We start from the raw sequence: 20544 nt of genomic DNA, 5'->3' as shown, positions 1-20544 counted from the left end.
GGGCAGCAAGGTCATCTACTGCACCAAGGAGGCAGGGCGGAGTGGCTGCAGGGGCAGCTGCGGCTCCATCCACCCCAGCCCTCACACACCCAGCCAGGACAGTGTCGGTCCTAGTCCATGCTGCTGAGATTCCCCCTGACACCATCACACTCGAGCCAATGCCTGCACCAACTCCCATGCTGAGTGTGCAATCCCACACTCCTGATACAGAGTCCACCAGGGCTCCTGCCCCTAGTGTCCAGAGCGGCGCAGGACACTCAGGATCACCACCACCTTCCAAGCGGAAGAGGAAGAGTGCTCGTCCGGCACAGGCTGATGCCCCAGACACGGCTACACAGTCCGGCCCGTCCAGGAAGCCCAGCTTCACGGATGACGAACTGAATGCACTTGTCGAGTATGTGTCCGGACATGACAACGAGATGGTCATTGTTGCAGGATCCAAGACCACACCTGCACAACGCCAGGCACACTGGCAGACCGTTGCGGACATCGTAAGTGCCCTTGGAATCGTGAGGCGCACAGCCAATGATTGCTATAAGCGCTGGAATGACCTAAAGCGCAGGGCAAAGAGTAAGCTGGCCTCAAGTCATGCCGCAACTCTAGTGACTGGAGGTGGGTCTCCAGTAGTAGACATGGAACTCACTCCACATGAGTCAGTCGCTGGGACCTACGTCACGGAGGAACAGATCCAAGGCGTGGGAGATCTTGCTGATTACGAGGCATTGTCCGGTGAGTGCACATGCATGTGTGTGTCATACATGTGCATGGTGTGTGTGTGAGGGCTTCTGTTTGGGTGCCAGGAGAGAGTGTGTGCGCCTCAGTCGTATGGGTCAGCCATGTGCTTCATGCAATACTTCCTGCGCAGCTGCATTTGGCCATAGCAGTATCCCTTCTGCCAACAGTAGACATCTAGCACAACTGCACGCCAGTTGCCCTTGAAGTGTCACCTTGACACAACAGATTTGCTTATTTTTCACTGTTCATTCAGTCAGTTTGTTTGCATTCAACCACTTTCACTAGGCATGTCGCTGTCCACTAGTCACATGTCTGACATGGGTATGGTAAAGGGGAGTGACTTTGTTACCTGGATATCATTTGTACACACATGTCCCTGTGCAATTTGACCATTACAGACTGGCAGCTCCAGGTGAAAAATCTGACCTGTTAGAATCAGAAAAGCTATTACATGCGGGAACTGGACTGAATGAATAGGTGCTGCCCTCCTCTCCATCTTCACTCAATAGCAATGGTACATGCCATCTGTGTGATGGCATGTGTGTTTCACCTGCCAATCACAGGCCAATGTGTGATGCCACTGCCAGGCAGCATGCAGAAAATTTGTTCATCTTCCATCTTGGTGTCATCAGTGTGTGCCGTTTGCCTGCACTTCATACGCAGTGAGGGTGCATGCATGGGAGGGTTCTAGTCATGTGGGACATGTCAATCAAGTACTGGTTCTCTTGCTTCTCAGCCCTCAATGTGTGCCATGGTGCTAATGCCTGTTTCCATTACTTTGTTTTCATGTCTTTGCAGGGGAAGACGCACCTGATACTGCTGGGGTTGTGGAGATGGTGCAGACCCAGGAGGTGTCCCAGGGCCGACCAACCACCAGTGAGGGACGTGGTGTGGTGGTGGGGGAGAACCCACAAGTGCTGCAGGTCGTGCTCTCAAGGGGTGTCTCTGGCTGCACCTCCCCCGAGCTGTACTCAGGTGTTGATTCGGATGAGACCTACGTGCCGTCGCTGGTGAGTGTTCCAGGGAGGGATTCTGTTCTGTCTCACCCACCTGCACCAGGGTCAGTACCCTCCATGGGGATGTCAGTGTTGGCAGCTACGCCTTTGGTGGTTACGGATGCAGGGTCACACTCCGCGACATCTGATCCTGTTCCTGGGCCAGCAGATCAGAGGGGGAATGCAGTCCTGCAGCCTCAGGCAGTGCCGGCACAGCAAGGCGCAGTTCGCCTTGCCCCAGACAGGTGTGGTGCCCGCCGACGTGGTGGCCGTACGCCACCTGGCAATACCGCATGGGAGCAATCCATTTACGGTATGGCTACCCAACAGGCTGCATCATCCGAGATGATGGCTCAGGCCATGGATAGGGTGGCCACTTCCATTGTCCCCCCAGAAAGGCTGATGGAGCGACTAGAGCAGGCAACTGACTCCATCTGCCAGTCACACAGGGAGGACATGTTGGGGTCCAACAGGGACAGGCGGGCGGCACTGGCGACTCTGCAGGAGGCCATCTCCATTGAGTCCCAGGGCCACAGGGAAGCCCTGAGGCAGGAGCTCCTACACCTCAGGACGACTCTTGTTGAGCTTGAGGCTTCAACACACCAAAGGACAGAACAGCAGCTGGAGCGTCTCACCCGTACGCTCTCAGCTGAGATGCAGGCAACGAGGGCGGAGGTCCGGGCATCCCGTGAGTTGTTGCATGGGGACCTCCGCACACTCATCCTCCAGAACCAGACCTACCACACCCGCATGCTTGCAGCCATGGAGGAGCAGACTAGGGCCTTGCGTGGGCTGCCTCCCATAGTGCAACCACCTCCGGATGCAGCTGCACAGGGTGATAATAGCGACAGCAGTGACACTCCCACAATAGGGTAGCCGTGTGGGCCATGAGCCCATGGAGGTGTTTTATTTTCCCAGGATCCACGCAGGTGGGTTCTGGTGTGCATCCTGTCCTCGGACCTCCTGGGTGGCCTCCCCAACCCCCCCGGGCCCATCAATGGCCATTTTTGATTTTTTCTTATTTTTATTTTTATTTTGATTTCTTTTATTCCCAATTTTTTTGGGAGGATCTGTTGGCTCCGATCTGTTGGCTCCGATCTGTTGGCTCCGATCTGTTGGCTCCGATCTGTTGGCTCCGATCTGTTGGCTCCGATCAGTTGGCTCCGATCTGTTGGCTCCGATCAGTTGGCTCCGATCTGTTGGCTCCGATCAGTTGGCTCCGATCTGTTGGCTCCGATCTGTTGGCTCCGATCTGTTGGCTCCGATCTGTTGGCTCTGATCTGTTGGCTCCGATCTGTTGGCTCCGATCTGTTGGCTTCCGTGGTTCCTGTGGGCATACGCTGCATTGTGGCTGGGCACATGCAGGCTTGTAATGTATTTGGTTCAGATGCTTGGGTTTGAGTCACACACACCCCTCCTGCTTCCCGTTTCCATGGGCTTGCAAAGGGTGTGCCCAAGTGACAGTGAATTACACAGTGACGTTGGACTCCCATGACCTGTGTGGCCAGTCTGTAGTCAATACTGTGTATACATTCCTAGTGCATATTGCTGTTGTGTTGTACACTGCATGTTGCATTGATGTGTAACTCTTCTTCTGTGTCTACCTCCCAATTTGCAGGTCCCTTCCTCAAGTCCACACAAGGACCTCTAGTCTGGCGATGGGGACCATGTTGGCAGCAGTGCACCTACAACTCTACATGGCGCCAACACTGCACAGTTGGTAGTGGTGGGAGTGCAGGCATTTCCAGGTGGTGAGACTACTAATATGTTACATTTTTGATGTCATGTTAATGGTACTACGTGCTCAAGTATGTTGTTGGTCCGGCATTGCTGTGAGCATTTCAGGTGTTGCAGGTTTCTAATAGTGCCACTGTACATAGTGAGAGTGATGTCATGTTGTGGGGATTACTTTGTTTACCTGCAATTAGCATGACATGGCACGGTGTGTCGTGTGGCAGTGCTGGGGTTGGGTTGGCTGACATGGCACTGTCCTCTTGTTGCATTTTGCAAGTGGGTATTCATTTTAGCTGCTTCAATGTGTAACTTCACAAAACTGCATTGGTGGTGTCTGTGTGGGTAGGGATGCACACATTGTGACACTTCCAGGTGAACAATCTCAGGCTGACATGGAATTCCCCGTTCATTCTCCAGACATTCAGGATCAGTGTCAGGTTGAGTCATCATTGATTGTCAGATGGAATGTGCCAGGGCAGTGTGCACTCCACAGGGGTGTGATTTCTATGTGAAGTAATTAGCCACTAGCTGTGTACGGGCTGCCTCCCCCCGTGCCCTTTCCCCTCCCATGCGCAGCGGCTGTGCATGTGGTTGGGGATGTGGGGCCACCACCATGTCCACGGCCAGGCCCCGGCGTGTTGCAACGTTGTGCAGGACACATGCTGCCACTATGATCCTGCACACTACTGGGGGAGCGTATAACAGCTGCCCGCCAGAACGGTCAAGGGAGCGAAAGCGTGACTTCAGCACTCCGAATGTGCGCTCCACTATGCCCCTGGTTGTAATGTGGGCTGTGTTAAATCTTACCTGGGGTGGCGTGGTGGTGTTCCGAATTGGCGTCATCATGTGGGGGCTGAGAGGGTAGGCACTGTCCCCTGTGGAGGTGGGGATTGGTATCATTGGTGAGGTTGTGACCTTGCTCAGTATCCAACATGCATGCATGTGCAGTGGCATACATACTCACCAAGCAGCCATGTATCGCCATGCCGCCCAGCTTCTAGGTCCCGGCTTAGCGTGGACATTCGGTAAATGAAGCTGTCGTGGGTGGAGCCGGGATAGTTGGCATATACTGAGGTGATGATTCCCTTGGCATTACATGCTACCTGCACGTTGATGGAATGCCAGTGCTTGCGGTTCCTATAGATGTGCTCAGATGCCCTGGGGGGACGTAGAGCCACATGGGTGCAGTCGATGGCACCTAGCACTTTGGGGAATCGTGCCACTGCGTAAAAATCCAGGGCGGCAGCATGCCTTTCTGCAGGTGTTCTGGGCAGGTATATGTGCCTGCGGACTGATGGGCGTGCAGTCATGATGTTCAAGACCTGGTGTAGGCAGCGTGACTGGGTGGCCTGTGACACCCCGCCCACTATGGCACTTGTCCGCTGAAATGATCCAGTGGCTAAGAAGTGCAGTACATTGAGGACCTTCTCCAGGGGGCTGAGTGCTTGGGAGCACAGGGTGGGTGATGTGAGGTCATCCTCCCACTCACTCACCAGGTCCAGTATGATGTGTGGTGGAAACCTGTACCTCCCATACACCTGGTCATCAGGCATCCCGAAAAGGTTGGTTCTGGGTGTGAATATTCTGGCCCTGACTATCCTCCTCCTCCTTTGGTAGCCCACTGCCACTGCTGCTAGGAACGGTATGTTCATCCTGGCGTCTGAGCTTGTTATTGTTAAAGTCCGCAATTTATGCTTAGCGCGTGTTCTAGGCGAGCGTGTGACCCGCGCAGCCCTGGAATCCAGTTCCCAGTCCAATAGCGTGTGGAAATTCACACGCACCACGGGATACAGCGTGTGACCCGCGCAGCCCTGGAATCCAGTTCCCAGTCCAATAGCGTGTGGAAATTCACACGCACCACGGGATACAGCGTGTGACCCGCGCAGCCCTGGAATCCAGTTCCCAGTCCAATAGCGTGTGGAAATTCACACGCACCACGGGATACAGCGTGTGACCCGCGCAGCCCTGGAATCCAGTTCCCAGTCCAATAGCGTGTGGAAATTCACACGCACCACGGGATACAGCGTGTGACCCGCGCAGCCCTGGAATCCAGTTCCCAGTCCAATAGCGTGTGGAAATTCACACGCACCACGGGATACAGGTTCGCTGACGTACTTGCGTGTGTAAGTGGCCGCGCACCCATTAAATACACGTACATAGGCCAATCGCGTGTACGCGCACTTTTGTCCAATTACACGCGATGACACTCTGACGTGCAGTATCTCCACGTGTGCCCCGTCATCACGTCCTGAGTGGGGAACACCCGTGCGGGTCACGTCACAGACGCGCTTACGCGCTGAGGGACTCTGGTCCAATAGAATCGCGTATGCGTGCTGACGCGCTTACGCGCTAAGGGCCTTTCCTCGGATTTCACGCTGACGTGCAGGATTTTCACGTGCCAAATCACTCCGTATCAAGCTGGCCACGCGAAAACACACGGAAGCCCACGCTCCTGCCCAGAAGGCCGAGTTACTGCCCCCCAGTGCCCCGAGCAGCCTCCCACGTGCCATCTGCTGCTGCCTGCCTGCCTGCCTGCCTGCTGCCACCGTGCCCTGCCATTTGGTGCCTGCACATCAGCCATCTGCAGGGGTCCAGTTGCTGTGTCCACCCCTGCTGGAACTGAAGACTCCCGACTGGTATTACATCGCTCCACAGCCCAGCCCCAGGACCCAGTTGCCCACCCACACCTGCCTCTGGGGTTGCCATGTCGGGCACTTCCACATCTGGCACCAGTGGCAACCCCAGGCCAGAGGGGCAGAGGGGCACCAGCTTCACTGTCACCGAAGTTGGTGTCCTGGTGGAGCATGTCCTGGGGCAGTATGATGCCCTCTTTGGATCGTCCCGCGCCAGCAAGGAAGGACGGCAGAGGATCTGGGCCGACTGTGTGGTTGCCATCAACGCGGAGGGGGTGGCAACCCGCGACGTCCTGAAGATCAAGAAGCGCTGGGAGGACTTGAGGTCCAGGACCCTTGTGAAGGCCCGGCGCCTCGTGGAGGGGGGCCGGGGCCGCATGAGTACCATCCAGATGAGGGTCCTGGAACGCGTACGCCCAGCGCTCCACGCCCAGATCCTTGAGAGGGAGGCCCGTCTGGAGTTGAGCGGTAAGTGTCCATGCATTACTGTGTGAGACAGGGCATGTTGCGGTGTGCTGGTTCTATGATACTTGCCTGTATGTGTGCCATAGCCCATGTATGCATGTATGTGTGCAGGGACATCATGGTAATGCATGTGCGACCAGTGATGTGTGATGCACATGGTTGTTGCATGTGTCGAAATGCCGCATGGGGAGCCCTAATCAGATTATGAACATGAGAGCATGCCAGTCTCTGTACCTGAACATGGGTGGGGGTGAGGGATGGGTGCTGATGCCAGGTACATATATGGTAGCCATGTCTGTGTGCCTGACCTGCGTGTCTGTGACTTGTGCATGCCATGGATGCATGACACATGTGTGTGACAATGCAGAGATTCAGTAAAGCAGCAAAATGACCCTTGTATCCGCTGTGTTTGGTGTGTTTGGGGCCAGATGGATGTGACTGAGGTGATGTGTGTGCATGTGATGGGCATGAGCCATGATGCATGTGAGTTACATATCATTGAATGTTTCAAGAGTCCATTGGACATGCATGGAAATGTCCATGGCATGCACCATGCCTGTTACTGTGTGTGTTTTGCCTGGACTGGCCCATGTGTTGTGGAGGGACATGATGGAAGTGTACTTTGACAGTGGTGCTCATCTGCTATTGCTTCCTGTCTAGGGGACCATTGTACAGTGCCCTGATGCTTGTGTTCTTTGTCTCCCTCTACGCAGCGGCTAGTGAAGAAGAGGGCGGAGACGGCGCTGTGGAGCAAGGCGGCGGGGATGCCCCCACGGCTGCAGCGGAAGGGGTGGGTGAGCCCCCACAGGGGCCTGCTACGGTGGGAGACGGTGAGGAGCCATCCAGGTTGGTGGTTTGCACAGAGGAGGAGGAGGCCGCCACTGGGGCACACATGGGGCCTGGTGGGGGCATCCCTGCTGGTGCAAGTGGTGCAGTCCAGGGCCAGGGGCAGGAGGCAGCACAGGTCACCGTGGAGGGGCCTGTGCATGTCGCTGTCCCTGACCCTGTGAGTGCACCACCATGCACCAGCAGGGATGCCCCGTCCCAGGCCTGTCCGCAGGTAGAGGGGATGTCCATGTCACCTGACTCCCCTCCACCTGCGGACGTGGGAACCCCTGGCCGTGCGGAGAAGGTCCTGATTGGGGTCGCGTTGCGCACGGCTGCGATTCGTGATGCCGTGCGTGCTTCCCGGGAGGAGCACGCACGTCATCACGAAGTGCACCGTGCCGACGTGGCCCAATTGGGATCGGCCATGTTCGGGGGTTTCCTGCATGTGTTGGCCAATGTGGCGGCCCTCTCCTCCTCTGTGCAGGCTATCCACCAGTCGTTCTCCTTGCCGTCTTCCAGCCCAGATGCCACCAGGGCCCCCTGTGGACCTGCCCCGACCAATGCAGCCAGCTCGGTGGGGATCCCATCCCTGCCACAGTCGGGAGTCAGAGATCCAGCAGGGGTGGACACCAGAGCAACTGGACCCCAGCAGATGGAGGATGTGACGGCATCATCGGGCAGGGCACGTGCACGACGGCGTCGGTGGTTTCCATCAGCCTGGATGCCGTCGTGCTGGCACAGGCAGTTGCGTCGGAGGCAGCAGCAGGCTCAACGTGGGAGGCATCATGGCTCGGGGCCATCAACATCAGGGGTGCAGGCATCGGCCGGAGGGCAGGAGAACCCTGGAATGGGAGTGGCTTCCGTGTGGGAGAGGTTGTGCCAGCGGATAGGTGCGGAGCGGCAGCGGGCAGAGGAGGAACAGCTCACGATGGTCAGGGCGGAGGACTCCATGCGGAGGGCGCTGAGGCGGGCTGAGTGCCTCGAGGGTCTTCGCAGGGAGTTTGAGCTTGACACTGCGTTATCCCTGCGGGACCTCGGGGCCAGGGAACATGCCCGCCTCCAAGCCATTGAGCAGGAGTTCGAGGATGCCCTGGCCCATGACAACAACCAGTGAGCCGTCCGAATAGCCCGCTGCCTTTGTATATAGTTGTATAGTTAGGGTTAGGTTTCCTTTGTTTTTTAGAATTTTTTTTGGGTTGCGATTGGACAATGCACCACTTTTTTGTATATAGTTCCCTTTTTAGTTAGTAGTCAGTTAGGTTTAATTTGGTAGGGCTCATGGACCCAGGATTATCTTCTTGATTGGCTTATTTTATTTTTTCATAATTTTTTCATGGACATTCATCTTGTTTTGTTTGATTTGCTTTGTGTTTTTTCTTATTTGCTGTTCAATACATAATATTTTTTTAATCTTCAATGTGTCGTATCATCTCATTGCTTTCAGGCATGTCATGTTGGGTGTTTTGTCATTCACTTGCAGCCATTGTGTGTGACAGACATGTGTTAAATTGCATTATTTACATTGGGGGTGTAACATGTAATTGCCTTTGATATGTGGGTGGGTGTGATAGTTGGTTGGGCCTTTTGGCAGGGGAGGATGGGCATTACGGACATGATTGGGGAATGTTGGGACCCAGGTGCAGGGGGGCATGGATTGGACATGGGTGGGGGCCTGCTGGCAGGTGCCCCACAGTGCTGGGGGGTGGGGGTGGTGAGAGACATGAGTTGGACATGGGTGGGGGCCTGCTGGCAGGTGCCCCACAGTGCTGGGGGGTGGGGGTGGTGGGAGACATGAGTGGGGCCCTGGTGGAGGGTGACCCTGGTGGCTGGGGTTTGGGGGTGGTGGGAGACATGAGTTGGACATGGGTGGGGGCCTGCTGGCAGGTGCCCCACAGTGCTTTGGGGTGGGGGTGCAAGGGGACATGTGTTGGTGTTCATTAGTTCAAGGAGACATGTGCCTTTGCTGGGGGGCATGCCCATGTTGGGTGGGCTGCCTGCGGGACATGACCAGGGATGCAGGGTAGTCCCCTGTGGTGTGGGCTGCCTGCAGGGGCCGTGAAGGGTGTACAGGGTACACCTGGGAGGAGCCACACTGTCAAATCACATGTGGAACTTCCCGCGCACCCCTGAAATACACGCGCCCAGGCTATTCGCGTGTGGGACTTCCCGCGCACCCCTGACATACACGCGCCCAGGCTATTCGCGTGTGGAACTTCCCGCGCACCCCTGAAATACACGCGGCCAGGCTATTCGCGTGTGGAACTTCCCGCGCACCCCTGAAATACACGCGCCCAGGCTATTCGCGTGTGGAACTTCCCGCGCACCCCTGAAATACACGCGGCCAGGCTATTCGCGTGTGGAACTTCCCGCGCACCCCTGTAATACACGCGGCCAGCCTATTCGCGTGTGGAACTTCCCGCGAACCCCTGAAATACATGCGCCCAGGCTATTCGCGTGTGGAACTTCCCGCGAACCCCTGAAATACACGCGGCCAGGCTATTCGCGTGTGGAACTTCCCGCGCACCCCTGAAATACACGCGGCCAGCCTATTCGCGTGTGGAACTTCCCGAGAACCCCTGAAATACACGCGCCCAGGCTATTCGCGTGTGGAACTTCCCGCGAACCCCTGAAATACACGCGCCCAGGCTATTCGCGTGTGGAACTTCCCGCGCACCCCTCAAATTCACGCGCCCAGGCTATTCGCGTGTGGAACTTCCCGCGCACCCCTGAAATACACGCGCCCAGCCTATTCGCGTGTGGAACTTCCCGCGAACCCCTGTAATACACGAAGCCCGCTCCCCCAGGCCCGATCGCGTGAGGAACTTCACGCGAACCCCTGTAATACACGTAGCCCGCTCCCCCAGGCCCGATCGCGTGAGGAACTTCCCGCGCACCCCTCAAATTCACGCGCCCAGGCTATTCGCGTGTGAAACTTCACGCGAACCCCTGAAATATACGTAGCACGCTCCCCCAGGCCCGATCGCGTGTGGAACTTCACGCGAACCCCTGTAATACACGAAGCCCGCTCCCCCAGGCCCGATCGCGTGAGGAACTTCACGCGAACCCCTGTAATACACGTAGCCCGCTCCCCCAGGCCCGATCGCGTGAGGAACTTCCCGCGCACCCCTCAAATTCACGCGCCCAGGCTATTCGCGTGTGAAACTTCACGCGAACCCCTGAAATATACGTAGCACGCTCCCCCAGGCCCGATCGCGTGTGGAACTTCACGCGAACCCCTGTAATACACGAAGCCCGCTCCCCCAGGCCCGATCGCGTGAGGAACTTCACGCGAACCCCTGTAATACACGTAGCCCGCTCCCCCAGGCCCGATCGCGTGAGGAACTTCCCGCGCACCCCTCAAATTCACGCGCCCAGGCTATTCGCGTGTGAAACTTCACGCGAACCCCTGAAATATACGTAGCACGCTCCCCCAGGCCCGATCGCGTGTGGAACTTCACGCGAACCCCTGTAATACACGAAGCCCGCTCCCCCAGGCCCGATCGCGTGAGGAACTTCACGCGAACCCCTGTAATACACGTAGCCCGCTCCCCCAGGCCCGATCGCGTGAGGAACTTCCCGCGAACCCCTGTAATACACGTAGCCCGCTCCCCCAGGCCCGATCGCGTGAGGAACTTCCCGCGCACCCCTCAAATTCACGCGCCCAGGCTATTCGCGTGTGAAACTTCACGCGAACCCCTGAAATATACGTAGCACGCTCCCCCAGGCCCGATCGCGTGTGGAACTTCACGCGAACCCCTGTAATACACGAAGCCCGCTCCCCCAGGCCCGATCGCGTGAGGAACTTCACGCGAACCCCTGTTATACACGTAGCCCGCTCCCCCAGGCCCGATCGCGTGAGGAACTTCACGCGAACCCCTGTAATACACGAAGCCCGCTCCCCCAGGCCCGATCGCGTGTGGAACTTCACGCGAACCCCTGTAATACACGTAGCCCGCTCCCCCAGGCCCGATCGCGTGAATAACTTCACGCGAACCCCTGTGATGCACGTACCCTGCAAATCGCGTGTGACACTTCCCGCGCACCCCGGTATACATGCACACGTATTTTTTGTCAGCGGGTGTCCGTGTTTGTGGGTACCCCTTTGCACGTCATTTTTCCTGGAGGGCCACAGTATGGGACATTCATCATGGCAGTATATAGGTGCTATTTGTTGGCGCACCTTTTGGCGCACATTTCTTACAGCCGCAGAGACGCTACCGCCTCCTTTCTTGTGGCGGTCGTGTTTGTGCCTGTGCGCTGGTTTGAGCGTGCGCTTTTTTCCCCTATTCTATTCCATGAATACGTGTTGTAGGCGAGCGTGTGGGCGTTCCGCGCACTTGTGCCCTGTACTTCCCCCGTGACGCCCACGTTTTGGCAAGTTGTTCCCCATTCCGAGTGTTACGCCCGTGTTCCGCCTACTTTTATTGCGTGCGCCGCGCTATGTGCGATTTTCGCTGTGGCCTGTGCGATTTTCGCTGTGACCTGGCGCACGCTGTTAGATGGCCTGTGCGCTAACGTGCGCCGCGCACTTTTTATCGCACATCCGCTGGTTTTCTCGAGCACGGACTTCCATGAATCGACGTGCGCTGCTTTTCGTGCGATTTTCGCACGTTCACTGCGATTTTCGCTATTCCACTGCGATTCGCACATTTTTGCCCACTTGCGCCGCGCTAATTATTCCATGAATCGGCCTCTGAATCTCCTGGGGATTTGCGGGAGTTTCAGTCTTAAGGAACAGGGCCTCTGCTTCCAGGGGCCTCACCTTTTCAGCCTTAATGGTGACGCTGCCCCAACCCAGCTGGCAAGGGGCAGCGCCACCATTAAGGCTGAAAAGGCGAGGCCCTGTCCCCTGCCTGGCAAGCCTATAGAAAATGAATGCAGAGATCAACACCCTCTCCCCAAAGGGGAAAGGGTGCTGATCACTACAAAAGGCTGCCTGGTAGGGGTGCCAGTGGCCCACTGAGCTGGGGTTCCTCAGGGGAGCATGGCCTAACGGGCCAGCAGGACCCCTGCAGTTAGGCCAGGCCCCCTTGATGAGCCCTGGCTCATTTTGTTGTGCCAAAAAAAGAAAACGAAAAAAAAAAACGCCCGCGAGGGCAGCATTGCCTTTTACACTGCTCTGGCACTGGTTTATAAAGCACAATGCTCGCTACATGTACAACTGACTCCTTTCAGTTGTACATGTAGTGAGCATTGTGAATAACACACCAGTGCCAGAGCCGCGGTAAACGGCAATGCTGCCGTCGCAGATGCTTTTTTTTTTTTTCTTTTTCTTTTTTTCCAGCGAGGTTCATGGCTGACTCTGGCCGGATCCCGAGATCCGGCTACACATCTGGTGCCGGATCTCGGATCCGCCGAGAGCCGGCCCAATGACCAGCACTGGGAAGGAGCTAATGACGGGCCCGCAATTTGCGGTACCGTTATTAGCACTGAAGTCCCTCAGCGGGTCCCGTCCTTAACGCCTGGACAGACCAGGCGTTAAGGAGAGGACCTGCTGAGGGACCTCGTAGTAGAGCGCTAAGGGATTACCGGCACCGGTGACCTTACTGGTGCCAGTAATCCCTTAGCGGCTACCGTGTAATGAGGCCCCATGTTTGCAATGGATTTCTTTTGAGTCTGCCTGCTTTTAATCCAACGCATTCGCACTAGCATTAAGATATCATGCTGGTGCACACGTGTGTGCCTTTGTATGACAGAGAGGATGGGGGTAACGGAAAAGGCAGCTCTGCACAGTGACCCGTCATTGCCAGACGAATGAAAACATGCTGTGGCGCAAAAGGCATGCATACAGCGTGCATGCATACATTTTACACCAGGTTTTTCATGCTGCGCCATATTAGGCATGACCCCCACTCTAATGGAAATTGTGTACACAGGTCACCTGGTATACAGATTGCTTGTCACAAACTTCCAGGTTGCTGTTACGCATGATATTAACAACATGTGACATCCACATACAAGCAAACTCTTTTATTTGCATGTCAAGCTAGTGGATGTCATGTGAATAAACCTCTCTTTAAAGGGGAGCTTTTTCTTGTCCATATTTTCATTGTCTTTGAAGCAGGCATAGAGTTGCTGGTTAATTGGAGCTGGATGGGGTTCTTCATTGTAGAGACAAATGCCTCGCGATTCAGGCCTGAGAAAGGCACTGCTAGTAACTACTGAAAGTCTCTGTGCCATTTCCGCCGCTACTGATGGCTCTGAAGGGCCGCAGGCCCTTTAAGAATTGGCCCAGACTTCCAGGGACGGGGGTGGGAGGGGGAGCCCAGTTAGCCCAAAGGTGCTGCACCCCTGAATCTCTGTATGGTACCATCTCGCTCTCTGTACAGTAGCCTACCCTCGCGTCTTTCTCCCCCTCTCTATGAGCAGAACCATGATTACATGTCCAACAATTCCCACAGAAGTTGCGGGCGGTATCGTCCCTTGCAGCCCCCACCCCCATACTGAGAACCGCTATTGTTTGGTGGACAGTCCTCCAAGTTCTGACAAAGCCGTCTAAGGCACAGCCCATCACTCGTGTGCATGCCATTTTGAGCCGGTCTATATTCGACTTCTGGTCAGTGTCGCCTGCACACTGGGAAACTATCGGAAACGTATTGGGGAGTAGGCACAGTACCCGGGTACGGCACCATCCAGCAATGCAAGAGTACAGTAGCTAATTCCCCAGCACCCCTGCACCCCCGCGCGCGCCTGTACAGACCTTAAAGGGCAGGCATTCCAGCAGGTCGGGCCCCTCGGTGTGAACGTCCATCACTTTGGTCTCCCGGCTCTGGGACTGCAGGGTGACGAGGACCTGGGTGGGCTCGGTGACGTTGCTGAGCTGCACGCAGACGCTCCTGTCGGAGGGGTGGGGCATCTCGGCGGGCATCAGCAGCATGTGGTACCTGCGGGGGAGAGGGCTCTCTGGGTCAGGCTTGCACTTTCCACCGGATTATTCACAGAAGTCAGAATTGTACATGCTGGGCGCATATTGTTTCTAAAAGCCCTTACATCACTTTCAACACAGGCCGCACTTGAGTTTCTGGAAGTGGTGAAATGTGGAGGTTTGGGGGAAAAAGATTTCTGTACAGCAACATAAATCACAGAGTTTGAACTCCATTTAAGCCGATGGACTCACTGACAATGGCTAACCAGAACACCACTGACGTCAATGTGTTTGCTGGTATTTTTGCTATCATTTTGTGAAATGACAGCAAAAATCGGTTCCTTTTACCACCACTCGGTCTATCGGAATTACTACCAGATTACGAGTGGCGATAAAGTGGTGTGAATCCCCATAGGACTCCATGGGGATTTTTTTCTGATTTACCATAAACGGTAATTCCGCTTCGGTAAATTCACTGATATTTGGCCTTAAAGTGGAGGATTAACCAGCAGCATCTTTCTGGAAGCAAATCCTAGACTTCAAGGTAAAAACTCGGGAATTCAGCAGTGCTGCAAAAATGGTGGAAATTCCATTACTACCCAAAAAAGGTGTCAGTAAGAGAATTACTGCCAGACTTGTACCCATTACTAAACTTGCTATGGGGACCAAAGTCTCTATTGAATCTTCAGTGGTTGCCATGATTAAGCCAGACAAAATCGACATGAATGCACATAAAAGAAAAGTAGTCTGCACATAAAAGAACAAGCATTGGCAATGCCAACAGTCTGGGCTTTTGAGTAGGTATGGGAAAATTCAATTGCCAGGTACTGCCATAGTGGTGTTAACTGGCCACTGATGGTAGCAGGTGCAAAATGATGTAAGTACCTGGGCATTTAATACCAATGCCTTGCAAATGACTGATATATGCGCACAGGCCAAAACTATTGGCTTTGCCAATTCTTGTTTTTACCAAGACTTGAGTTAAGTACATGCAGAACACTTATACATCGAGTGGCTGAAGACAGATCTGGTTATGACATTTTTATTAAACCATAGTGGCCTTACAGTTGCAATTAAGTAATTAACTCTCAGAATGCTTTGAAAAACCCTGCCATTCATTTCGAGTGCAAAGTTTGATGGTAAGGCTAGCTTAAAGAGTTCCCATGAGGAGGTATTTTGGGCAGTCAGGGGCAGGATCTGGGTGCTAATGCGCATTGAAATGAGCATGCCCATGGACAGTCAAAGGGTAGGCAAATAACTAAACAGCACCTATAAGCGGTGTGCCATCCTCATATGCCACTTCTCCCTGTCTGTGCTCCAATGCAATAGTTTCATTTTATAGGTGGCGCGAGCGCCACCTAATGTCCCAAACTAAAAATAGAACAATGCAATGAATGACCTCTTAAAAGTGCAATGTCGATTCATTACTGGCAGAGAGTGTAGCTCCTCCAGTATATTCCCCTGTGACAACATTAGAGCCTCACACAGGCCTTAATGTCAACAGGGACACTGAGACTTTACTCATGTGTGAGAAACACGCAATGAGGAAGGTTGAGGTGTCAGGGCGTGTAAAAAGACCACGGCAAAGTGGCTTTAGATAGAATTACCACGGAAAATGTGGTGATACGAAAGGGTTTATTTACAGAGGAAGGGCATTTCAAAGAGAAAGAGAACTATGAGATAACAAGGGGGAGAAAAAGAAAGAGAGCGAGGCGCAGAGAGAAAAAGGAAGGACGAGCAAAAAACTCGTTACTTTTTCATTGTGTGCGTGTGTGATACTTTGTGAGAGATACATAGGACCTGTGGAAGAGACATGCTCACAGCTCCTTTTGCATGCATGCATGTGTGGTAACCTCCACATAGAGGACATGGGTAGGGCGTTCAATGCAACATTTTTGACAATGCTCTGCGGGTGAATTTTGTGGCTATTGCTTCAGTGTAGTAGTGGGCTCAGCTTGCCTAACACTCCATAAACTGGAAGGGTTATTACAAGCTATGCCCATATTGACAATCATTGCCCCACAGATATCCAGAACACAATGTATTACAGGGATTTGTAATGATGTTGTTTAGGTATGTGCTTTGTAAGATGACTGTGGGTATTTGAAGGCCTAAATTCACTCCCACAATGAATGTACATCATGGAATGAAAATGTATTGCATAACACAATGCCATCCAGTTAGTGCACGATAGCCCAATCTTTTTTTGATTTTCTTCATAATAACATAATGCCAGTAATTCTGTTTCTGAAAACAAGATCTGCTAATCAAATCCCACTTTTGTAATGCTCCATGCCAAAAAGCATACTTCATACATGTACTTTGCTGTGAACATCTGCTGACAAAACTAGCAAATTCCCTGCAGTGTAAGCACAGCAGGTTGAAAGGTAACATGTGAATTCATACACACAGCTGCTGGAACACAAAGTTCTAACAGGTAGAGGTGGCGTTCTAACCATCTGCAGCACTGGCTCAAAATATTGCAGTTGTATACCCCAACAGCCTGCTGGCAGTTATTAAAATATAAATATAAGCCATTTCTTATTTTAACATGGTGGCTACTGAGGTTACACAATGATATGGTCACTGGATGTCATATTATTGTCAGATTCGTGAGTAGTGACTCATTCATGTCAGGGCTGAGTGTGTATCAGCAGTCATGCCTGGGTGTTCCCACAACAACCATGTGGGACGCAGCTCAAGAAGTCTTCTTTGATCCCACTGAGTAGAGTGGTTATTTTCCTCCGGGGAACAGGAACCCTGCCTGGGTGGTCCACTGAAATCCTGGCTTCTTCAAAGAGAGCTCTGACATGACAATGGCTCTCTCACACTAGGGTGCTGATTGCTTGAGTCCTATTGAAATCGGCAGATAGAGAAGAGGTAGAGTTAGAGTGTCCAGAGGGGAGGTTCAGACCACACAGGGGTCTCACAATCTTGTTTTTTGATAGGGCATCTAAAATTACTGCCCCTCCATACTACCTGCATACAAGGCACACTGGAAATGACATGATCAAGCAATGGCCATTTGCTAGAGCAGCCATGATTTTTCCCCTAACAACAGGCTTACTGTGGACCAATCTGCTGTAGCATTTTGCCTATATATATGGGGGACTTCCTCTCCTTAGCTGAATTATATTTGGACTTAAAGACATGAAGGATTCACCTGGAACACTCGTGGGAATACAGTCTATTCCAAACTCATCTGCCATAGAGATGAAGACAGAAGGGTCCAAGGACGTGGAAGGCTCTGCTCCCTACCAAGCTTTTTTAGGCACATTTGGGGTCAAACTGCTGTGTGGACAAGACCTCCTGAAACTGAGATAACACTGCTAACCAGGACTCTAGAGGTGACAGAACCCCTGGATATGTCTTCTTCAAATCTTCCTGGCTGTGAAGGGCGGAACAAAGGACTCGCCTTACCCATGAATTCATTGACATTGTCACCTTGTAAAGACTGGAGGGGAGTGTCTGTACTTCTGCTCTCAATATGGTAGAGGAGAGGCACAGAAGACCCCAGCCAAGATTCTCTATTACGGTAGCAATGGACGAGCAATCAAGGCCTAGCTTCTCAGGAGGTGATGCAGGCTGGTTCTTAAGTACAGTGTAATCCCCGAACCCCCACAAAGGAATGTCAACACACTGTATTACTGAAGACACAGTCTTTATATAATAAATATTCAAAGGTATGTACACGATCACAATAACGCACTTTGTACTCGGAAATCAACAATGATAAATATATACTATTCTAAAGTGGTACCACCAATGTTATCGAATCTCATTAAAGTGCATCAACTGTACGGTTAAAATGTCACACAGATCTGTTGGAATTGAAATAATATTATGCCTCCTGTCGCAGTAATTGAATGTGTATTGGCCTACGCCAAGTTGTCTAAAATATCATGTAAATAGACTCTGCGGCAAGGTCTTGACCTTAACGAAAAGTAATGTAAGTCGCCATCTTGGATTTAGCCGCCATTTTAGGTCCTCTTGTAAATGTGCAAGTCACCCTGAGCATCAAAATGGAGGCTGAATGACATTCTGAGTGATATTCTGGCCGTTGTGACCTCCGCACACACGAATAATTAATATGCCTGCAGGCCACTTGTCGGGGCCGCGAACTGAGACCTTGTCCTATTGCTGACCTATGTGTAAATGAACAACTATATCAGCGAAACTGATCAAAATGCATACATTATAGGATTGACCTGGCAAGGAACCCTAGGCCTGATCCCAAGAATGGTTAACCCGCGAGAGGGTTGGCCAAGGGCTGGACAAATCATATAAAAGACCCAAATATTCCAATGTACGGTCTCTCTACTAATGCATCGAACCTTCGTTGAAGATCGTTACGTTACTCTGAGAGCCGAATAGCTATCCGTTTGTCAATTGACTTTGGTAACTGTTGTAGCTTTTAAATAAAGCACTTGTATGTCCTTTGTAACCTGTGTTGGTGTGTTTCCTTTGGGCTTCCCAGCCTCATATCAATTTTTATGTTTTCACAGATCAATAACGAGGACACCAGCAATAGAGATAGGAAGGAACGTAAGATGATTGAAGCAAAAGGCAGATTTCTGGCCCCTACCACTAGGCGCAGTTCCGTGTGGAGATCCCCCCAACTGGGCAACCTGTAAAATAAAGATATATAGCACAAGCCCAGTCGATATATTGTTCAATAGCCTTATTTCCTCCTATTAAGGTTTTACCCCCCCAATGTACCTCCAGGCGGTGCTCGTCAGCGACGTCCTGCGAGGATGAGGTGTGCGGGGCACCTCGGTGACGGATTGTTCTGGACCGCAAAGAGTTTCAGAAGAACTGTGGCCCAACAAGAGCGTTGAGTCGTCGAAGTCTTTGTGGCCTTCAGGTGGCGGGAAACCCACCAGCGGATTCTCCTCGGCGCGTTGGTCGTCCTCGACTTTCTCCAGCGGGACAAAGCGGTCGACGCTGCAGACAAGGGAGTCCTTGGATTCAAATGTTCTTAGGCAAAGGGAGCAGGCGGCTCCGGTCATCGGCGGCACGGCGTCAAGTGATCCCACGGCTGGGCAACACAACTTTCGATGGGCCACCAGCGGTTACACAAACCTGCGAACCCTGGTCGACGGCAATGGACTTCGACAGCGGCGAAGTCCGGGTGCTTTGCTTCGTTCTCCTCAGCGGTCCCGTCTCGGGTCAGCAGCCTTTCGAGGGTCTGACTTCCAGGGAGCTTCGGCGAAGGTTAGCAGTGCTTGATGGTCCCTCAGAGCACGGGAAGAGGGCGCCTTACCAGGTCCTCTCTTGGATCAGTCCTTGACGAGTTTGGCAGCTTTCAGATCAGGTTGAAGCAAATGCAACAGCAAGTCTTCGTCTTCCAGCTGGGCGTCGAGGATCAGCAGTTCCAGTTACTCTTAAAGTGTAGACACAGCTTCTGAAGGATTCTGAACAATTTCCAGTGGTGAGAGGTCCCCAGATATACTATCTTGTCTCTCATCCACACTGCTGGGTCACTCTCAGCAGCCAATCATACAGAAGGGCATTCATGGAGTCAGTCAGCCAATCAGGCACACAGTGCATTCAGGCCATCCTCCTCCCTCTCAGACACTCACAACAAGGAATGTGGATTGGGACAAGTACCCAGCCATTCAACACTACACACTGCATTCAGGCCAGTTTCGGGCAGGGCTGTCTCAGTCTTTGTCTCTCAGGCCAGAAACCAGACATCCACAACAAGAAGTGCATATTGCTCACACACTCCATTCACCCAGGTCCCACTCACAGGAGGTACCCACAACATCCAATCACTGGGAAGGCTCCAGCTAGTCTGGCCGGCCTTCACAACAACACCATATATGGCACTTCCATCCAACAGCCAGTCAGGGGGAAGGGACAGAGTCAGGGCTTCCCAGGACTTTGGGAAAAACAAGGTAATAGGTAATAGAAAGCATGAGGCCACAGGGGCCATCTTGTTTTCCATCAGGAATCAACTGATTCCAATGGCAGGGCCTGGGGATCCCTAAAATGGAGGATACCCAGCGCACCTGTCAAAGTCAGCATGGAGCTGCCACCAGCCTATACCGTGCTCTGCGGGCCACCCACAGGTGCCCAAAAACATACACTAGGGGCACAAGGTTGTACCCTCACCCATGGTGCCATAAGGCTATCCCACGGGTCCGTTCACCAAACCAGAAGAGAGAGAGCTGCACCGCCAGGAGTCCCACATGAATTCCTGCGCGGAAAATATGACAGAACACACGATAAAAAGGCAGTAAAGGACAAGGATATGGAGGCCCTGCCCCTCCGATCCATTTCCAGC

The 20544-nt window shown here is 53.1% G+C and overlaps 1 protein-coding gene across 4 annotated transcripts in view; it reads right to left on the bottom strand.

Annotated features, from left to right (window-relative positions):
* The window catches only part of LOC138580215 (alpha-2-macroglobulin-like protein 1), a 1347911-nt gene that overhangs the window by 906475 nt on the left and 420892 nt on the right, over positions 1–20544 (bottom strand). For all 4 annotated transcript variants that reach the window (XM_069650572.1, XM_069650575.1, XM_069650574.1 and 1 more), the window contains exon 2: positions 14091–14274. In XM_069650572.1, coding sequence (XP_069506673.1) covers positions 14091–14274 — 184 coding nt within the window. The remainder of the gene's footprint in view (positions 1–14090; positions 14275–20544) is intronic.

This window comes from Ambystoma mexicanum, chromosome 3p (genome assembly GCF_040938575.1).
Source record: "Ambystoma mexicanum isolate Mex_15411 chromosome 3p, UKY_AmexF1_1, whole genome shotgun sequence".
NCBI classification, from domain to species: Eukaryota; Metazoa; Chordata; class Amphibia; order Caudata; family Ambystomatidae; genus Ambystoma; species Ambystoma mexicanum.
The sequence above is the reverse complement of the archived record's forward strand: the minus strand, read 5'-3'. Positions and strand labels throughout refer to the sequence as shown.